Source organism: Coregonus clupeaformis, chromosome 3 (assembly GCF_020615455.1).
Source record: "Coregonus clupeaformis isolate EN_2021a chromosome 3, ASM2061545v1, whole genome shotgun sequence".
Lineage (NCBI taxonomy): Eukaryota > Metazoa > Chordata > Actinopteri > Salmoniformes > Salmonidae > Coregonus > Coregonus clupeaformis.
The window spans coordinates 2283559-2302317 of NC_059194.1; the positions used below are offsets into that span (position 1 = coordinate 2283559).

The window sequence follows — 18759 nt, forward strand, 5'->3', positions numbered from 1 at the left end:
TAATTTAGCGTATCTGATTCAGCTAGTTAAGGTCTTGTTGAGCAGCTAATAAGTAGAATCAGGTGTTTTAAAATTAGGGTTGGACTGAAAACCCACAGGATGGTAGATCTGCAGGAAGAGGGTTGGGCAGCCCCGTTGTAGAAGACACATAGGTCCAATACCTTGGCAATCTGCTCCAGCCAGCGTCCCAGGGAGATGAAGACAAACAGCATGGGGGGCGTGTCAAAGAAGGTGATGGGGTTGACCTTTGCCCTCTCTATCATGGCGACCATGAGGATGACCACGGAGTAGGTGAAGGCTATGGAGGTGGCCAGCACGATGAGCACGTCCATGTTGGCTGTTCTGTGTTTCAGGGCCTTGTAGGCCTGGGTGTAGAAGTAACGCCCGCCAATAAACTAAAGAGAGGAATGGGACAAGAGTAAATGTTAGATCAGGAAAAATATTCATTTCAGGTTTGATTTGAAAACGGCTTTCACACTTGGGTCACAAATGGTGATTATTATCTAAGTTAAGTATTGTGTTACTTAGAAAGATACACTACATGACCAAAAGTATGTGGACACCTGCTCATCGAACATCTCATTCCAAAATCATGGGCATTAATATGGAGTTCGTCCCCCCTTTGCTGTTATAACAGCCTCCACTCTTCTGGGAAGGCTTTCCACTAGATGTTGGAACATTGCTGCGGGGATTTGCTTCCATTTAGCCACAAGAGCATTAGTGAGGTCAGGCACTGATGTTGGGTGATTAGGCCTGGCTCGCAGTCGGCATTCCAATTCATCCTAAAGGTGTTTGATGGGGTTGAGGTCAGGGCTCTGTGCAGGCCAGTCAAGTTCTTCCACACCGATCTTGACAAACTATTTCTGTATGGACCTCATTTTGTGCACGGGGGCATTGTCATGCTGAAACAGGAAAGGGCCTTCTCCAAACTGTTGCCACAAAGTTGGAAGCACAGAATCGTCTGGAATGTCATTGTATGCTGTAACGTTAAGATTTCCTAGAGTATGCGTTTCCACTACTCCAGAGTCCAATGGCAGCGAGCTTTACACCACTCCAGCCGACGCTTGGCATTGTGAATGGTGATCTTAGGCCATAGAAACTCATTTCACGAAGCTCCCGACGAACAGTTATTCTGCTGACGTTGCTTCCAGAGGCAGTTTGGAACTTGCTAGTGAGTGTTGCAACTGACGATTTTTACGCGCCACGTGCTTCAGCACTCGGCGGTCCCGTTCTGTGAGCTTGTGTGGCCTACCACTTCGCGGCTGAGTCGTTGTTGCTCCTAGACGTTTCCACTTCGCAATAACAGCACTTACAGTGGACCGGGGCAGCTCTAGCAGGGCAGAAATGTAACGAACTGACTGACTTGTTGGAGAGGTGGTATCCTATGACGGTGCCACGTTGAAAGTCACTGAGCTCTTCAGTAAGGCCATTCTACTGCCAATGTTTGTCTATGGAGATTGCATGGCTGTGTGCTCGATTTTAGACACCTGTCAGCAACGGGTGTGGTTGAAATAGCCGAATCCACTTATTTGAAGGGGTGTCCACATACTTTTGTATATATAGTTTAAGTCTTGTTTTAAATCAGGGGCTTATTCAGTCTGATATGATCTATTATATTCAATAGTCTTGTTTGTTCTACATAATATATTTATATCTGAATGTTCTATAACCTTGCACTCTTTTGAATATGCCCCAAGTGTCTGCTAGCTTGCTCCCTCCCTCCCTCCCTCCCTCCCTCCCTCCCTCCCTCGACAGGGGCACAGAAGAGGAAGGAGAGGAGGTTCATGAAGGTGGGGCCTGGGAGCACCTCTCTCTCCATCTCCATCTATCCCTCCCTCCCTCCCTCCCTCCCTCTCTCTCTCTTTCTCCTACCTGTACAGGGACACAGAAGAGGAATGAGATCAGGTTCATGATGGAGAGGCCTGGGAGCAGCTGTCTCTCCAGGAACATGGTGGAGTGGTAGTGTTCACGGTCCTGTGCGGTGGCGTTGTGCTGGTGAGACGTGCTGATCTGGTGGTCTACTATGATCATGTAGGTCATCATCCCCATGACTGGGACGCAGAAGAACAGGCTGACCAGGAACGACTTCCTCCATCTGGGAGAAGAGAGGGGAGAGAGAATGAGGTACGAAGACAGAGACAGACAGAGTAATCTCGGTTAACCCAGAACTACAGTGTTACGTAACTGGTCAGCTGCTTGATTAAGTTCTGGGTCCATATGTGTTTAGAGAAGAGATGAAGAAATGTCTATATTAGCCACACAGCCCGTTATCCCACACCTCCCATCCCCTTCCATAACCCAAACAGCCCGTTATCCCACACCTCCCATCCCCTTCCATAACCCAAACAGTCCGTTATCCCACACCTCCCATCCCCTTCCATAACCCAAACAGCCCGTTATCCCACACCTCCCATCCCCTTCCATAACCCACACAGCCCGTTATCCCACACCTCCCATCCCCTTCCATAACCCAAACAGCCCGTTATCCCACACCTCCCATCCCCTCCCATTACTGTGTGATCTCTCTGCTGTGGTCCAGGTGACTGCCTGTGCGATCCCTCTTCACCAGAGATGCCTCGAAGCCCAGGTTCTGATAAACAGACAAAAATCAATGAATAAATCGAACCCCTTCTTTTACTAGGTAAACTAACTGATATCACATTGTCATTTAAAGCAACAACCTGGGAAAGAGTTGAAGGGCAGAGGAGAGGGGTTGGATGACCCAGTTGGGATGAACAAATGAATGAATGAATGATTGAAAAAAAAAAAAAATGAAGTACCTTTATGAGTTTGATGACGTCTCTCGGTCCCGTCACCTCTGGGTCGTACTTGATGTGGGCTTTGTTGGTTGCCAGGGCAACAGAGGCGTAGACGATACCCTTCTCTTTCATCAGGCTGGACTCAATTTTGTGAACGCAGGAGGCACACGTCATTCCCCTGACCTGGAAAGAGGTGGAGGGGAGAATGTGCTATTAAATAGGTCCAGTTAGGGAGGTGTAGACACACAGAGAGATCTGTGATTATTGAAGAGGTAGCAGAGGAAGTGGTTATGACACTGGCCCTATAAACATCATGATTGTGAGATTCATCCATAACACCAAAACAGCAGATCACACCATTATGGTGTGGTGATGGGAATCAGAACACCAAACAGCAGATCACACCATTATAGTGTGGTGATGGGAATCAGAACACCAAAACAGCAGATCACACCATTATAGTGTGGTGATGGGAATCAGAACACCAAAACAGCAGATCACACCATTATAGTGTGGTGATGGGAATCAGAACACCAAACAGCAGATCACACCATTATAGTGTGGTGATGGGAATCAGAACACCAAAACAGCAGATCACACCATTATAGTGTGGTGATGGGAATCAGAACACCAAAACAGCAGATCACACCATTATAGTGTGGTGATGGGAATCAGAACACCAAAACAGCAGATCACACCATTATAGTGTGGTGATGGGAATCAGAACACCAAAACAGCAGATCACACCATTATGGTGTGGTGATGGGAATCAGAACACCAAAACAGCAGATCACACCATTATAGTGTGGTGATGGGAATCAGAACACCAAAACAGCAGATCACACCATTATAGTGTGGTGATGGGAATCAGAACACCAAAACAGCAGATCACACCATTATAGTGTGGTGATGGGAATCAGAACACCAAACAGCAGATCACACCATTATAGTGTGGTGATGGGAATCAGAACACCAAAACAGCAGATCACACCATTATAGTGTGGTGATGGGAATCAGAACACTCACCACCAGTTCCAGGCTTCCATCAGAACCCTCATAGTTCTCCATGACAGAAGCAGTGAAGCCCAACTCTCTGACATACTCTGCTATCTTCAGAGGGTCCATCACCTCAGGGTTATAACGCACCTCAGCCTTGCTAGCCATCAGGGCCACCAGCACAGAGTAGATACCTGCACAGAACAACGCAGGATAATGTTAGACTAATGCAGCATATCCATTTGAATCACCTTCCTATCAAACTGATAGAGGAGTTTGATGCTCAAGTGATGAATGCCTTCACTAAAAGCCAGGAGTTTCCTGACCAGGTAAAAGTCCACAGCCTTTATAACATCCTCCACGTTGCTCCCAGGTTACTTAAAAACCGCCATCGTAAATCTTAAACTGACACGGTTTACAACTGTTTATGACACTTTTCCGTCACAGATACGACAGCTAGCTACTGTAAAGGCCAAAAAGATCATCAGGGACATCAACCACTTGAGCCACGGCCTGTTCACCCCGCTATCATCCAGAAGGCGAGGTCAGTACAGGTCCATCAAAGCTGGGACCGAGAGACTGAAAAACAGCTTCTATCTCAAGGCCATCAGACTGTTAAATAGCCATCACTAGCCGGCTACCACCCGGCTACTCAACCCTGCACCTTAGAGGCTGCTGCCCTATGTACATAGACATGGAATCACTGGCCACTTTAATAATGGAACACTAGTCACTTTAATAATGTTTACACACTGCTTTACTCATCTCATATGTATATACTGTATTCTATTCTACTGTATTTTAGTCAATGCCACGCCGACATTGCTCGTCCTAATATTTATATATTTCTTAATTGCATTCTTTTACTTTTAGATTTGTGTGTATTGTTGTGAATTGTTAGATACTACTGCACTGTTGGAGCTAGGAACACAAGCATTTCGCTACACCCGCAATAACATCTGCTGAATATGTGTATGTGACCAATTTGATTTGATTTGAACCTCTGGTGGAACTGCAGTATTCTCTGAGTGGTCAGTTTCCTGTGAGCCGAAATGGGGAATTTTCACAATTATTATTCCTTCATTATTTATAGATAGAAAAAGGAAAGTAATGTTTCCACCTTGTATTTCATTTCGAGGTGAAGTCCGTTGAATGGCACACATTTGAAATTCAATAAATAGAACAGTATTCCATCTAATGTGGACCATTAAAATTTTATTTTGATTTGATTTAAAGAACGGGCTCCATGTCATAGTGTTCCTACTAAAACTACACCATAGTTCCCATCAGCAGTTACTACCGGGTTGTGTTCATTACGAAAGAAAATGGACTGAAACAGGGAGTAAATCGTAAAATCGCATGCCCTAATGAACATAACCCTGATTCTCACATCTCCCCTCACCGTGTTCATTCTTCAGGTTCCTCTCAATGTTGGCCACACAGGACGCACAGGTCATTCCACCAATCTGGATGAAGCATTTAGCGAGGGTGTTTGGGGCCCCCTTAACCCCTTGACCTGTGCCCCTCTCTGGGTCACTGTCCAGCTCCTTCTCCTTGACAGGGGCGGGGGAAGGGGACATGGAGGGGGACGAGGGGGGACTGATAACTGGGACGGTCACCAGGGAGTTGGTTTCTAAAAGGACAACATAGCAACAATGAGTTTCATATCCATTTCATGTCGGTTTCTCATTCTGCTTCTATGGCTGCTCTCCAGCTATTGTTCTGGGAAGTTTACATGAGTTACAAATAGAGAGAAATTCATTTGTTTTGCTTCACAGCACAGCTTTTATGCTAGAAATATTATTATGGGTGGGGTTGCACATTTCCAGAAACTTCCCCAAAGACAGAAATTCCTGTTGTACAGTGAGGGAAAAAAGTATTTGATCCCCTGCTGATTTTGTACGTTTGCCCACTGACAAAGAAATGATCAGTCTATAATTTTAAAATGGTGGTTATTTGAGCAGTGAGAGACAGAATAACAACAAAAAAATCCAGAAAAACGCATGTCAAAAATGTTAGAAATTGATTTGCATTTTAATGAGGGAAATAAGTATTTGACCCCTCTGCAAAACATGACTTACATACTTGGTGGCAATCACAGAGGTCAGACGTTTCTTGTAGTTGGCCACCAGGTTTGCACACATCTCAGGAGGGATTTTGTCCCACTCCTCTTTGCAGATCTTCTCCAAGTCATTAAGGTTTCGAGGCTGACGTTTGGCAACTCGAACCTCCAGCTCCCTCCACAGATTTTCTATGGGATTAAGATCTGGAGACTGGCTAGGCCACTCCAGGACCTTAATGTGCTTCTTCTTGAGCCACTCCTTTGTTGCCTTGGCCATGTGTTTTGGGTCATTGTCATGCTGGAATACCCATCCACGACCCATTTTCAATGCCCTGGCTGAGGGAAGGAGGTTCTCACCCAAGATTTGACGGTACATGGCCCCGTCCATCGTCCCTTTGATGCGGTGAAGTTGTCCTGTCCCCTTAGCAGAAAAACACCCCCAAAGCATAATGTTTCCACCTCCATGTTTGACGGTGGGGATGGTGTTCTTGGGGTCATAGGAAGGATTCCTCCTCCTCCAAACACGGCGAGTTGAGTTGATGCCAAAGAGCTCGATTTTGGTCTCATCTGACCACAACACTTTCACCCAGTTCTCCTCTGAATCATTCAGATGTTCATTGGCAAACTTCAGACGGGCATGTATATGTGCTTTCTTGAGCAGGGGGACCTTGCGGGCGCTGCAGGATTTCAGTCCTTCACGGCGTAGTGTGTTACCAATTGTTTTCTTGGTGACTATGGTCCCAGCTGCCTTGAGATCATTGACAAGATCCTCCCGTGTAGTTCTGGGCTGATTCCTCACCGTTCTCATGATCATTGCAACTCCACAAGGTGAGATATTGCATGGAGCCCCAGGCCGAGGGAGATTGACAGTTATTTTGTGTTTCTTCCATTTGCGAATAATCGCACCAACTGTTGTCACCTTCTCACCAAGCTGCGTGGCGATGGTCTTGTAGCCCATTCCAGCCTTGTGTAAGTCTACAATCTTGTCCCTGACATCCTTGGAGAGCTCTTTGGTCTTGGCCATGGTGGAGAGTTTGGAATCTGATTGATTGATTGCTTCTGTGGACAGGTGTCTTTTATACAGGTAACAAGCTGAGATTAGGAGCACTCCCTTTAAGAGTGTGCTCCTAATCTCAGCTCGTTACCTGTATAAAAGACACCTGGGAACAAGAAATCTTTCTGATTGAGAGGGGGTCAAATACTTATTTCCCTCATTAAAATGCAAATCAATTTATAACATTTCTGACATGTGTTTTTCTGTTTTTTGTTGTTGTTATTCTGTCTCTCACTGTTCAAATAAACCTACCATTAAAATTATAGACTGATCATTTCTTTGTCAGTGGGCAAAATCAAATACTTTTTTCCCCCTCACTGTATGATTCCTAGAATCAGGAGGGAGGGAATCCTCCAACTAGGATCTCTGAAAAACCTGGGAATTTTAAAACCCTAGCTAGGAGGATAAAATAACACAATCCGCCCATCAACTCACCAGGCAGGAAGGCATCAAATCCCATGTCCTCTATGGCCTCCCTGAGCTCCTCTGGTTGGGTGAGGAGAGGGTCGTACTCAAACGTCCCTCTGTGATTGGCCAACGACACCTTGGCTGACCGCACCCCCTTCCTCTGAGACAGCATCCCCTCGATGGACTGAACACAGGACCCACAGGTCATCCCCTCTATATGGATTAGGGCCGTGGCCGACAGGGGCTGGCTGTAGCAGGGCTGGGGGGAGGAGAGGCCGGCCTGGGACTGGGACGATGGTGGTGGTGGGGATGGTGAAGGTATAGGTGTGGTGGATGTAGGGTTAAGACCTCCAGAGGTAGAGTCCCAGGGTTGGGTTTTAAACGTCCCCGGTGGCAGGGCCTCGATGGCTTGCTGTAGTCCTGACACAGTCACCCTCCCTGGGTCGTAGTGGATGGAGGCGATTTCCCTCTCCAACAATACCTCTATGGAGGTCACCCCAGCCAGCTTGGAGATGTTATCCTGGATGTTTACCACACAGGAGCGGCAGTGCATGCCCGTCACCCTGAGGGTAGTCTGGGACGAGTCTGTAGACACCTCAGAATCCTCGGTGGAAGATTCCACCGGCGCTGGGGGTGATAGGGCAGCGCTTAGCAAACGCTCCATCTCGCTGACGGACAGCTGCAGGGGGCGGGGCTTGGACTTGGGTGTGGCCTTGAAGCCGGCCTTGGCGATCTGGGTGATGATGTCATCGATGGTGATGAGGTACGGCAGGTAGAGAACTGTGGCCTCCTGGGAGTCTAGAACCACTGGGGGGGAGAACACACATTTACATTTAAGTCATTTAGCAGACGCTCAGGGGAAACATTTACAAATTGTAATCTCCAAGAATCCAGTACAGTCAAAAATGTGATTTTCCTGTGTTTTATATATATTTCCACACTATGAGGTTGGAATAATACTGTGAAATTGTAAAAACAGATGTTTGAAAAGACCACCTAAAGTTTCAGCCTGTTTTGGCCTGACTGGTGAGATCACCAGGCGGTAAATTATACTGAATAAAAACAGAAACACAACATGCAACAGTTTCAAAGATTTTACTGAGTTACAGTTCATATCAGGAAATCAGTCTGTTCAAATAAATTCATTAGGCCCTAATCTCTGGATTTCACGACTGGGCAGGGGCACAGCCCTACAAAAGGGCTTTATTACAGACAGAAATCCTCCTCAACACCCCCCCCTCCCCCATTTTAGAGTGGCCTTTTATTGTCCTCAGCTTATCTTTTATTTCAGCTCATGAAACATGGGACCAACACTTTACATGTTGCGTTTATATTTTTGTTCAGTATAGTTAATAGACCAATAAGAAAGAGAGTTCCAAACCTCTCTGCCAATAACAGCTAGTTTTCCACTCCCCACTCAGACCACTCCCAGACAGTCCTAGCAAAAATCTTGCATAAGAAATTGCTCTTTGCTAAGAAGCTATTTTCGTTTATTTTTGACCATTTTAATTTAAAACAATCACACTAAGGTACTTAATTGTTACCAAGAAATGATTTGATATGGAGATAAAAACAGCTGTATTGGACCTTCAGAAAGGTCGGCACTACACTTGGTCAGAACTCATTAAGTCACGATCAAATGATGATGACCTTCAGTGTAAAACCTGTGACTACTACGCAATACAAGGCAACTAAGTCACCTTTGATTTTCTCAACTCCTTTGAGTTTGCCAATCTTCCCTTCGATGGTGGTGGTGCAGGACAGACAGACCATGCCCTCGATGCGCATCTTCACCAGCTGAGGCTGTGAGGATGTGGCCGGGGCTGACACTGTGACTGTGACTGTGGCTGGGGCTGGGACTGAGGCTTCCTCTGTAGGGCTACTGGATGTAGGGACCTCCAGGAGGGGGGCCAAGCTACTAACCACCTCCCCCAGCTGCACTGCACCGATTAGGGAAGGGATGAAGGTGACGGACAACCCCCTCTGGTCCTTGTTCTCCTGGACCCCCAGGACCCCCTGGAGCTGAGCTAGCCTGGCCAGAGCCTCCTGTTGGGCCTCGGGGGTGAGAAGGGCTGGGGTGGGGACCAGCTGGGTGTCCGTGGGGACCGCGGACGCTGTGGTAGAGTCTGAGAGGATGGAGTCAAACCCCATGTCCCCGATGGCCTCCGCCAGGGACTCTGGGGTGTGATGGCTGTGGTCGAAGATGATGTTGGCATTCTTCAGCTCCAGAGACACCTACCATAAAAAATGTTATATCAAACAAACTGAATAATTAAAACACTTTATACTGTATCAACAGAAGAAGTGACAGTGTAATTCCAATGTACAGTAATGCAGTTTCTAAAACTAGGCCTTGAAACTAAACAGAATTATGCGGCTGTTATAAAACTATGCCATGGAGACGTGCAGTCATTCATAGCCATAAAATTGTCATGTCATGGTTACTATGTAAATCAGCATGATTCTGAGATTCATGACATGGGCAGTAATCACATACACTGAGAGGGTTACTAAACAGTTACTAAGCAACGATCAATAGGACATGAAATCTATTCCACATAAACAAGTAGTCTGAAGATAATCCTTCTGCACACAATGAACAGGGCCAAACTCCAGACCTCAGGCTATAGCCCACAACCAGGGGCCGTTTTTTTCATGGTCAGGTCACATGATCAGGAAGAACTCCAGGCATAGCGTTCCAGGAAAGAGCGGCCTGACAGAGACACACGGACATACACCTCAGCTTACACAACGGGCTTATTATCCGATCAATGACGTTGTACAATGTATATAAAACAGGAGAGGAGTGCATTGACCTCGGAAGCTTCCAGCATGTTCTGGCAGCAACTCAATGAACTCATTGCTCTCTCTGTCACCCTGTCTCTCTAACACATACACACAGGAACACTTGTGATTAACTGACGCCATCACCTGACCACTCAGCCCCGACTGAAATGCAAGATAAAAACACACGAGGGAAGTGTGTGTGCACGTGCCAGAGATTATCTATGTTTTCCTAAGTGTGTGTGTGTGTGTGAGTGTCTGTGTCAGGGAGAGCGAGAGCGAAAGAGAGAGAGACTGTCCTTTCCTCATATAGTCTCCTACTGTTTTTAACTTTGACAGTAGTAAAAAAAAAAAAAAAAAAAAACGATCCCATAGGCCTACCATCCAAGTGCAACAAAAATCAATTCACTCCTCACTTAAAGGCCATTGTACTGTTCTTTACAATAACACACATTAACGTCCCCAGACCCTTTAAAGGAATTAATGACATTTCCCATCCGCCGTCTGCTACCCTCCAGCGTTCAGCCAGTTATCGACCCACAATGACCAATGACAGTCCTGTAAAGACCAGCTCTCTGTCAGGAACACCACCATTACATTACATCCTCATTTAACCTGCGCCAGAGGGGTAAACACACAGAGAGAAGGCCACATTTACTGTCATCTAGGACCTTCCTAAAGCTGCTACACGGAATTACGGATCGCTGTTTATCTTCAATGAAGCTATATAAACCAGCCACCCCCTGAGGGGAGAGGAGGAGGAGGCTGGGGAGAGGAGGAGGCTGGGGAGAGGAGGAGGCTGGGGAGAGGAGGAGGCTGGGGAGAGGAGGAGGCTGGGGAGAGGAGGAGGAGGCTGGGGTTGCATCCAAAATGGCACCCTATTCCCTGGTTCCTTGGTCAAAAGTAGTGCACTATGTAGACAATAGGTTGCGATTTGAGACGCAGCCTGGAAATCTGATGCTATGGGATATTGAGTTGGGTGACATTTGTGAAAATGAAATAAAAATGAGTTGGTAACAGATAAACGGGAAGCGTGATTGCTGCTTTCTCAATTCTAGCTAGTTAGTTTCACATTTTAAGCAAACTCAGCTATTTTAAATCTCTGGAAATTGTGCAATGGTGTCAAGTCTACGGTGGAAATGCATCCTTGGCAGTTTGAAGACATTCTGTTGGAAAGTTCAAAGATGACATTGATGGACACAAAGGTTTAAGGGTGAAAACATCATTCAGATCCTTTAAAAATCAGTTGGATGTATAGGCCTATCCTATAAAGTTGTTCTACACCTGTTAAACATATTGGGCCAGTTTCCCAGACCACGCCTAGTCCTGGACTACAAATCACGCTGACTGGAGTCCAGGACTCGGCTTAATCTGGGAAAAACCACCTCTATATGTGTCCCGGACCCACCTTGATGTGTACGACTCCAGGCAGACCCCCAATGCGCTGCTCTATAGACTGAACACAGGAACCACAGGTCATCCCCTCCACACCCAGACATACTGAGCTCAGCTTGGCCTTCAGCGTCATGGGGAGTCCTTAGTCTGGGAACCAACAAGGCGATAGCATGGTTAAACAAAGCTCAGCTTGACCTTCGGCGTCATGGTGAGTCCTTAGTCTGGGAACCAACAAGGAGATAGCGTGGTTAAACAAAGCTCAGCTTGACCTTCGGCGTCATGGTGAGTCCTTAGTCTGGGAACCAACAAGGAGATAGCGTGGTTAAACAAAGCTCAGCTTGACCTTCAGCGTCATGGTGAGTCCTTAGTCTGGGAACCAACAAGGCGATAGCGTGGTTAAACAAAGCTCAGCTTGACCTTCAGCGTCATGGGGAGTCCTTAGTCTGGGAACCAACAAGGCGATAGCGTGGTTAAACAAAGCTCAGCTTGACCTTCAGCGTCATGGGGAGTCCTTAGTCTGGGAACCAACAAGGAGATAGCGTGGTTAAACAAAGCTCAGCTTGACCTTCAGCGTCATGGTGAGTCCTTAGTCTGGGAACCAACAAGGAGATAGCGTGGTTAAACAAAGCTCAGCTTGACCTTCAGCGTCATGGTGAGTCCTTAGTCTGGGAACCAACAAGGAGATAGCGTGGTTAAACAAAGAAAATAGTTCCCTTCCAGAAAGCAAACAAGAAGGTCAGAAGCTAGACTATTTGAGCGCATGACAAGGATCTCGTTTCCCACGGCATGAGAGTAAACAGAAAGAAAACAGGCCAGTAAATATGACATTGCTGTCGTACAATCCAAGATAAGGATTGGTCAAGGGGCTGATGTGCAGTAGCCCCTATCTTAATACATCATTAGGTCCAAAGCTAAAACGTTAGCTCTATGTCCTACATGTCACTCAGAGACCCGTTCCCCTCCTTCCTACCTAACATCACACATATCTCCATCATACTCTGAAAAGCTGTTCGGAAAACACATTATTTTATGAACAAAAATCTATCTGATACATACGTTTGTCACGGCTACTTACCTATCAGCTTCGTATATATATATATATATATGAAAATAAATCTGCACTACTGCTGTTTTGAGGATCAATCCATATTGTAGCTACCGAATACCAGACCAAACACAAGGATCTCAAAAAAATCTTGCTTATCCCTGCTCAAGAGCAACTGACAGTGACAGTAGAAGGGTAGGAACCTTTCCTTGCTTTGACAGTAGACAGGAAAGGGCTCCTGGCTGCATCAGTGTGGCAGGGGATCTGATTTGATGATGCCCCTGCCCCTCCACTTGCCATGAATGACTTCAAGGAACCAAAAAAGGAGAATAGTCCGCCGGAAGCCAGAAGTTAAATCAAATTCAATTTCATCTTACTCTGCCGATTGTTCGTAGGGTTGGTCCTTCTGCAGGGGAGGGTCATTCCATGTAATTTCAGCAAGCCGTGACACCCACCATCTCAGATTGTTCTGAAATAATTTCTGTAGTTAGAAAGATAAATCATTCCTGAAACATTATTTTGCTGAAATATAATTTGATCTCTGAGAAATGAAGCTAACTGATTGCACCCAAATTGGCATTATACATTTATAGGATTCATATAATCTTCAATAAATATATGACCTAACATCCGATTTGGACCATAATTCTTCCTAACAATGAGTAAGACGAGGAATCCACTAAAACGTTTAAAGGCCACCCACATATCCCCCACAAATGCCAAGAGTGTGCAAAGATGTAATTTACATTTACATTTTAGTCATTTAGCAGACGCTCTTATCCAGAGCGACTTACAGTTTGTGAGTGCATACATTTTCATACTGGCCCCCCGTGTCATCAAGGTAAAGGGTGGCTATTTGAAGAATCTCAAATATAAAATATATTTTGATTTGTTTAACACTTTTTTGATTACTACATGATTCCATATGTGTTATTTCATAGTCTTGATGTCTTCACTATTATTCTACAATGTAGAAAATAGTAAAAATAAAGAAAAACCCTTGAATGAGTAGGTGTTCTATAACTTTTGACCGGTAGTGTGTGTGTGTATATATATATATATATATATATATATATATATATATATATATAGATTGTTGAAGTCGGAAATTTACATACACTTAGGTTGGAGTCATTAAAACTCGTTTTTCAACCACTCCACAAATGTCTTGTTAACAAACTATAGTTTTGGCAAGTCGGTTAGGACATCTACTTTGTGCATGACACAAGTAATTTTTCCAACAATTGTTTACAGACAGATTATTTCACTTATAATTCACTGTATCACAATTCCAGTGGGTCAGAAGTTTACATACACTAAGTTAACTGTGCCTTTAAACATCTTGGAAAATTCCAGAAAATGATGTCACTGCTTTAAAAGCTTCTGATAGGCTAATTGACATCATTTGAGTCAATTGGAGGTGTACCTGTGGATGTATTTCAAGGCCTACCTTCAAACTCAGTGCCTCTTTGCTTGACATCATGGGAAAATCAAAAGAAATCAGCCAAGACCTCAGAAAAAAAATTGTAGACCTCCACAAGTCTGGTTCATCCTTGGGAGCAATTTCCAAATGCCTGATGGTACCACGTTCATCTGTGGTACCATCAGTCCTATATCGACATAACCTGAAAGGCCGCCCAGCAAGGAAGAAGCCACTGCTCCAAAACCACCATAAAAAAGCCAGACTACGGTTTGCAACTGCACATGGGGACAACGATCATACTTTTTGGAGAAATGTCCTCTGGTCTGATGAAACAAAAATATAACTGTTTGGCCATAATGACCATTGTTATGTTTGGAGGAAAAAGGGGGTCGCTTGCAAGCTGAGGAAAACACCATCCCAACCGTGAAGCACGGGGGTGGCAACATCATGCTGTGGGGGTGCTTTGCTGCAGGAGGGACTGGTGCACTTTAAAAAATTGATGGCATCCTGAGGAAGGAAAATTATGTGGATATATTGAAGCAACATCTCAAGACATCAGTCAGGTAGTTAAAGCTTGGTCGCAAATGGGTCTTCCAAATGGACAATGACCCCAAGCATACTTCCACAGTTGTGGCAAAATGGCTTAAGGACAACAAAATCAAGGTATTGGAGTGGCCATCACAAAGCCCTGACCTCAATCCTATAGAAAATGTGTGGGCAGAACTGAAAAAGCGTGTGCGAGCAAGGAGGCCTACAAACCTGACTCAGTTACACCAGCTCTGTCAGGAGGAATGGGCCAAAATTCACCCAACTTATTGTGGGAAGCTTGTGGAAGGCTACCCGAAACGTTTGACCCAAGTTAAACAATTTAAAGGCAATGCTACCAAATACTAGTTGAGTGTATGTAAACTTCTGACCCACTGGGAATGTGATGAAATAAATAAAAGCTGAAATAAATCATTCTCTCTACTATTATTCTGACATTTCACATTCTTAAAATAAAGTGGTGGTCCTAACAGACCTAAGACAGGGAATTTTTACTAGGATTAAATGACAGGAATTGTGAAAAACTGAGTTTAAATGTATTTGGCTAAGGTGTATGTAAACTTCCGACTTCAAATCAAATAAAATTTTATTGGTCACATGCGCCGAATACAACAGGTGCAGACATTGCAGTGAAATGCTTACTTACAGCCCTTAACCAACAGTGCATTTATTTTAAACAAAAAAAAGTAAGAATAAAACAACAACAAAAAAGTGTTGAGAAAAAAAGAGCAGAAGTAAAATAAAGTGACAGTAGGGAGGCTATATATACAGTAAAATAAAGTGACAGTAGGGAGGCTATATATACAGGGGGGTACCGTTGCAGAGTCAATGTGCGGGGGCACCGGCTAGTTGAGGTAGTTGAGGTAATATGTACATGTGGGTAGAGTTAAAGTGACTATGCATAAATACTTAACAGAGTAGCAGCAGCGTAAAGAGGATGGGGTGGGGGGGCAGTGCAAATAGTCCGGGTAGCCATGATTAGCTGTTCAGGAGTCTTATGGCTTGGGGGTAGAAGCTGTTGAGAAGTCTTTTGGACCTAGACTTGGCACTCCGGTACCGCTTGCCGTGCGGTAGCAGAGAGAACAGTCTATGACTAGGGTGGCTGGAGTCTTTGACAATTTTGAGGGCCTTCCTCTGACACCGCCTGGTATAGAGGTCCTGGATGGCAGGGAGCTTTGCCCCAGTGATGTACTGGGCCGTACGCACTACCCTCTGTAGTGCCTTGCGGTCAGAGGCCAAGCAGTTGCCATACCAGGCGGTGATGCAACCAGTCAGGATGCTCTCGATGGTGCAGCTGTAGAATTTTTTGAGGATCTGAGGACCCATGACAAATCTTTTTAGTCTCCTGAGGGGGAATAGGCTTTGTCGTGCCCTCTTCACGACTGTCTTGGTGTGTTTGGACCATGATAGTTCGTTGGTGATGTGGACACCAAGGAACTTGAAGCTCTCAACCTGTTCCACTACAGCCCCGTCGATGAGAATGGGGCGTGCTCAGTCCTCTTTTTTTTCCTGTAGTCCACAATCATCTCCTTTGTCTTGGTCACGTTGAGGGGAGAGGTTGTTGTCCTGGCACCACACGGCCAGATCTCTGACCTCCTCCCCTATAGGCTGTCTCATCGTTGTCGGTGATCAGGCCTACCACTGTTGTGTCGTCGGCAAACTTAATGATGGTGTTGGAGTCGTGCCTGGCCATGCAGTCATGGGTGAACAGAGAGTACAGGAGGGGACTGAGCACGCACCCCTGAGGGGCCCCCGTGTTGAGGATCAGTGTGGCAGATGTGTTGTTACCTACCCTTACCACCTGGGGGCGGCCCGTCAGGAAGTCCAGGATCCAGTTGCAGAGGGAGGTGTTTAGTCCCAGGATCCTTAGCTTAGTGATGAGCTTAGAGGGCACTATGGTGTTGAATGCTGAGCTGTCAACTGTATGTATGTATGTATGTATGTATGTATGTATGTATGTATGTGTATGTATATATATATATACATATACACACACTAGTATGAAAAATGTATGCACTCACTAACTGTATGTCGCTCTGGATAAGAGCGTCTGCTAAATGACTAAAATGTAAATATATATTTGGATGGATGGTGTATCAATAGATCCAGTCACTACAAAGATACAGGCGTCCTTCCTAACTCAGTTGCCGGAGAGGAAGGAAACCGCACAGGATTGGTGACTTTAGGCCAATGGTGACTTTAAAACAGTTAAAGTTTCATGGCTGTGATAGGAGAAAACTGAGGATGGATCAACAACGTTGTAGTTACTCAACAATACTAACCAAATTGACTGAGTGAAAAGAAGGAAGCCTTTACAGAATATAAAACATTCCAAAACATGCATCCTGTTTGCAACAAGGCACTAAAGTCATATTGCAAAACATTTGGCAAAGCAATTAACTTTTTGTCCTGAATACAAAGTGTTATGTTTGGGACAAATCCAATACAACACGAGTACCACTCTACATATTTTCAAGCATAGTGGTGGCTGCATCATGTTGTGGGTATGGTTGTAATCGTTAATCGTTTTTCAGGATAAAAAATTAACAAAATGGACCTAAGCACAGGTAAAATCCTAGAGGAAAACCTGGTTCAGTCTGCTTTCCACAAGACACTGGGAGATGAAGTCACCTTTCAGCAGGACAATAACCTAAAACACAAGGCCAAACCTACACTGGAGTTGCTTACCAAGAAGACAGTTAATGTTCCTGGGTGGCCGAGTTACAGTTTTGACTTAAATCTACTTGAAAATCTATGGGAAGACCTGAAAATGGTTGTCTAGCAATGATCAACAACCAATTTGACAGAGCTTGAAGAATTTTGAAAATAATAATGGGCAAATGTTGCACAATCCAGGTGTGGAAAGCTCTTATGGACTTACCCAGAAAGACTTACAACTGTAGTTGCTGCTAAAGGTGCTTAAATTAGATATTTCTGTATTTCAATTTGCAATAGATTTGCAAAATATTCTAAAAACATGTTTTCACTTTGTCATTATGGGTGAGAAAAATATTTAATCAATTTTGAATTCAGGCTGTAACACAACAAAATGTGGAATAAGTCAAGGGGTATGAATACTTTCTAAAGGCACTGTAAATCCTAGCGTTGCTAAAAGCAGCTACTAGGATCAAACCTAGTTCTTCTTACATTTCTTGTAACGACATAAAGGATGTTTGTATAGTGAATGGAATCCTTTCATGGGTACCCCAAAGCCATAATAGATGATCATGAGTGACACTGATAGGAAAGGAGGGTCACTGTAAGCACAATTTGGACACTAGGGCTGTCAGGACTAGCTAAATCGACCTCAGAAAACAAGTTACTTACATCATAGTTCTCCTCTAGGTTAGCTAGCCATGGCATGACAGTCCTTTGGTTAGCCTCGCGTCACATAGCTAAACGTATGTATTGGATGCGCACTAATAACATTAACGCGATGAATAAATTCCCTTAATAAATACTGTAACTATGACACCACAGCAAATGTTCAGTAACTTATTTTCGTATAAGGTACAATCTGTATTTTAATCATAACTATATTATATTAGCATAGCTAGCTAGCCCAATAATGGACTAACGGAGCCTTAAGTTACTCCTTATGTGCAAGGACCTTAGCTAGCTAACGTTACATGTTCATTTTAAGGGTGCATTGGCTTTGGAAGCCAAAACCGCCAAAGACTCCATCTAAACGTGAATCGATTCAAAATGTATTGAAACATAGCTAAATCCCTCTACTTTCATATCACATCAAAATATTTTCACAAATGCAAAATACACAGTTTTAACAGTTTCAGCCGACAGTATTTTTCGTCGGAGATAAACTCCCTCATACAGAAGACGACTTCGTCCAATGACTCGTGTAGTGTAATGGAACTGATAGTCATGATCAACGGCTAGCTAGCTTTTATACAAACGAATTTGACTGCTTTCCAATCAAGCACCAACAAACTAACTACTGAACCTAGCTAGCTAACGTTAGCTAAAGCAAACGCTATTTCCAAGACAAACCATTTTGAGATATTTACCTGTTTAACAAGAAGATAACCATGTAGCTAGCTAAGCTGGAACGTTGAGGAGGGTGTTGACGTTGAAAAAACGATATTCGGAGTTGTTTAGGGGGGGAGAAACTTGCCTTGCTAGCTAGCGATCTCCTTATCGCTGCAACAAGTGCTGTTCTACAGCCTGTAGCTAAAATACAAGAATACTGACATTCTTTGTTTAGGATGTCGATGTGTGGTTTTTCATGCTGACTTCACACGGTTCAAATTGCGTCGGATCTGCGCAGGA

At 44.6% G+C, this 18759-nt stretch overlaps 1 protein-coding gene across 4 annotated transcripts in view; it reads right to left on the reverse strand.

Annotated features, from left to right (window-relative positions):
* Positions 1-18759, reverse strand: part of atp7a (ATPase copper transporting alpha) — a 38890-nt gene extending 20131 nt beyond the window's left edge. The window contains exons 1-11 of one of the 4 annotated variants that reach the window (XM_041847113.2): positions 18498-18756; positions 12881-12972; positions 11472-11605; positions 8980-9514; positions 7307-8086; positions 5158-5388; positions 3786-3949; positions 2781-2942; positions 2514-2590; positions 1873-2095; positions 162-395 (exon numbers count right to left, since the gene is read on the reverse strand). In XM_041847113.2, coding sequence (XP_041703047.2) covers positions 162-395; positions 1873-2095; positions 2514-2590; positions 2781-2942; positions 3786-3949; positions 5158-5388; positions 7307-8086; positions 8980-9514; positions 11472-11591 — 2526 coding nt within the window. In that variant the 5' untranslated portion in view covers positions 11592-11605; positions 12881-12972; positions 18498-18756. Of the gene's footprint in view, positions 1-161; positions 396-1872; positions 2096-2513; positions 2591-2780; positions 2943-3785; positions 3950-5157; positions 5389-7306; positions 8087-8979; positions 9515-11471; positions 11606-12880; positions 12985-18497 lie in introns of all 4 variants that reach the window. The other 3 variants (XM_041847117.2, XM_041847133.2, XM_041847126.2) reach the window with 3 other exon arrangements.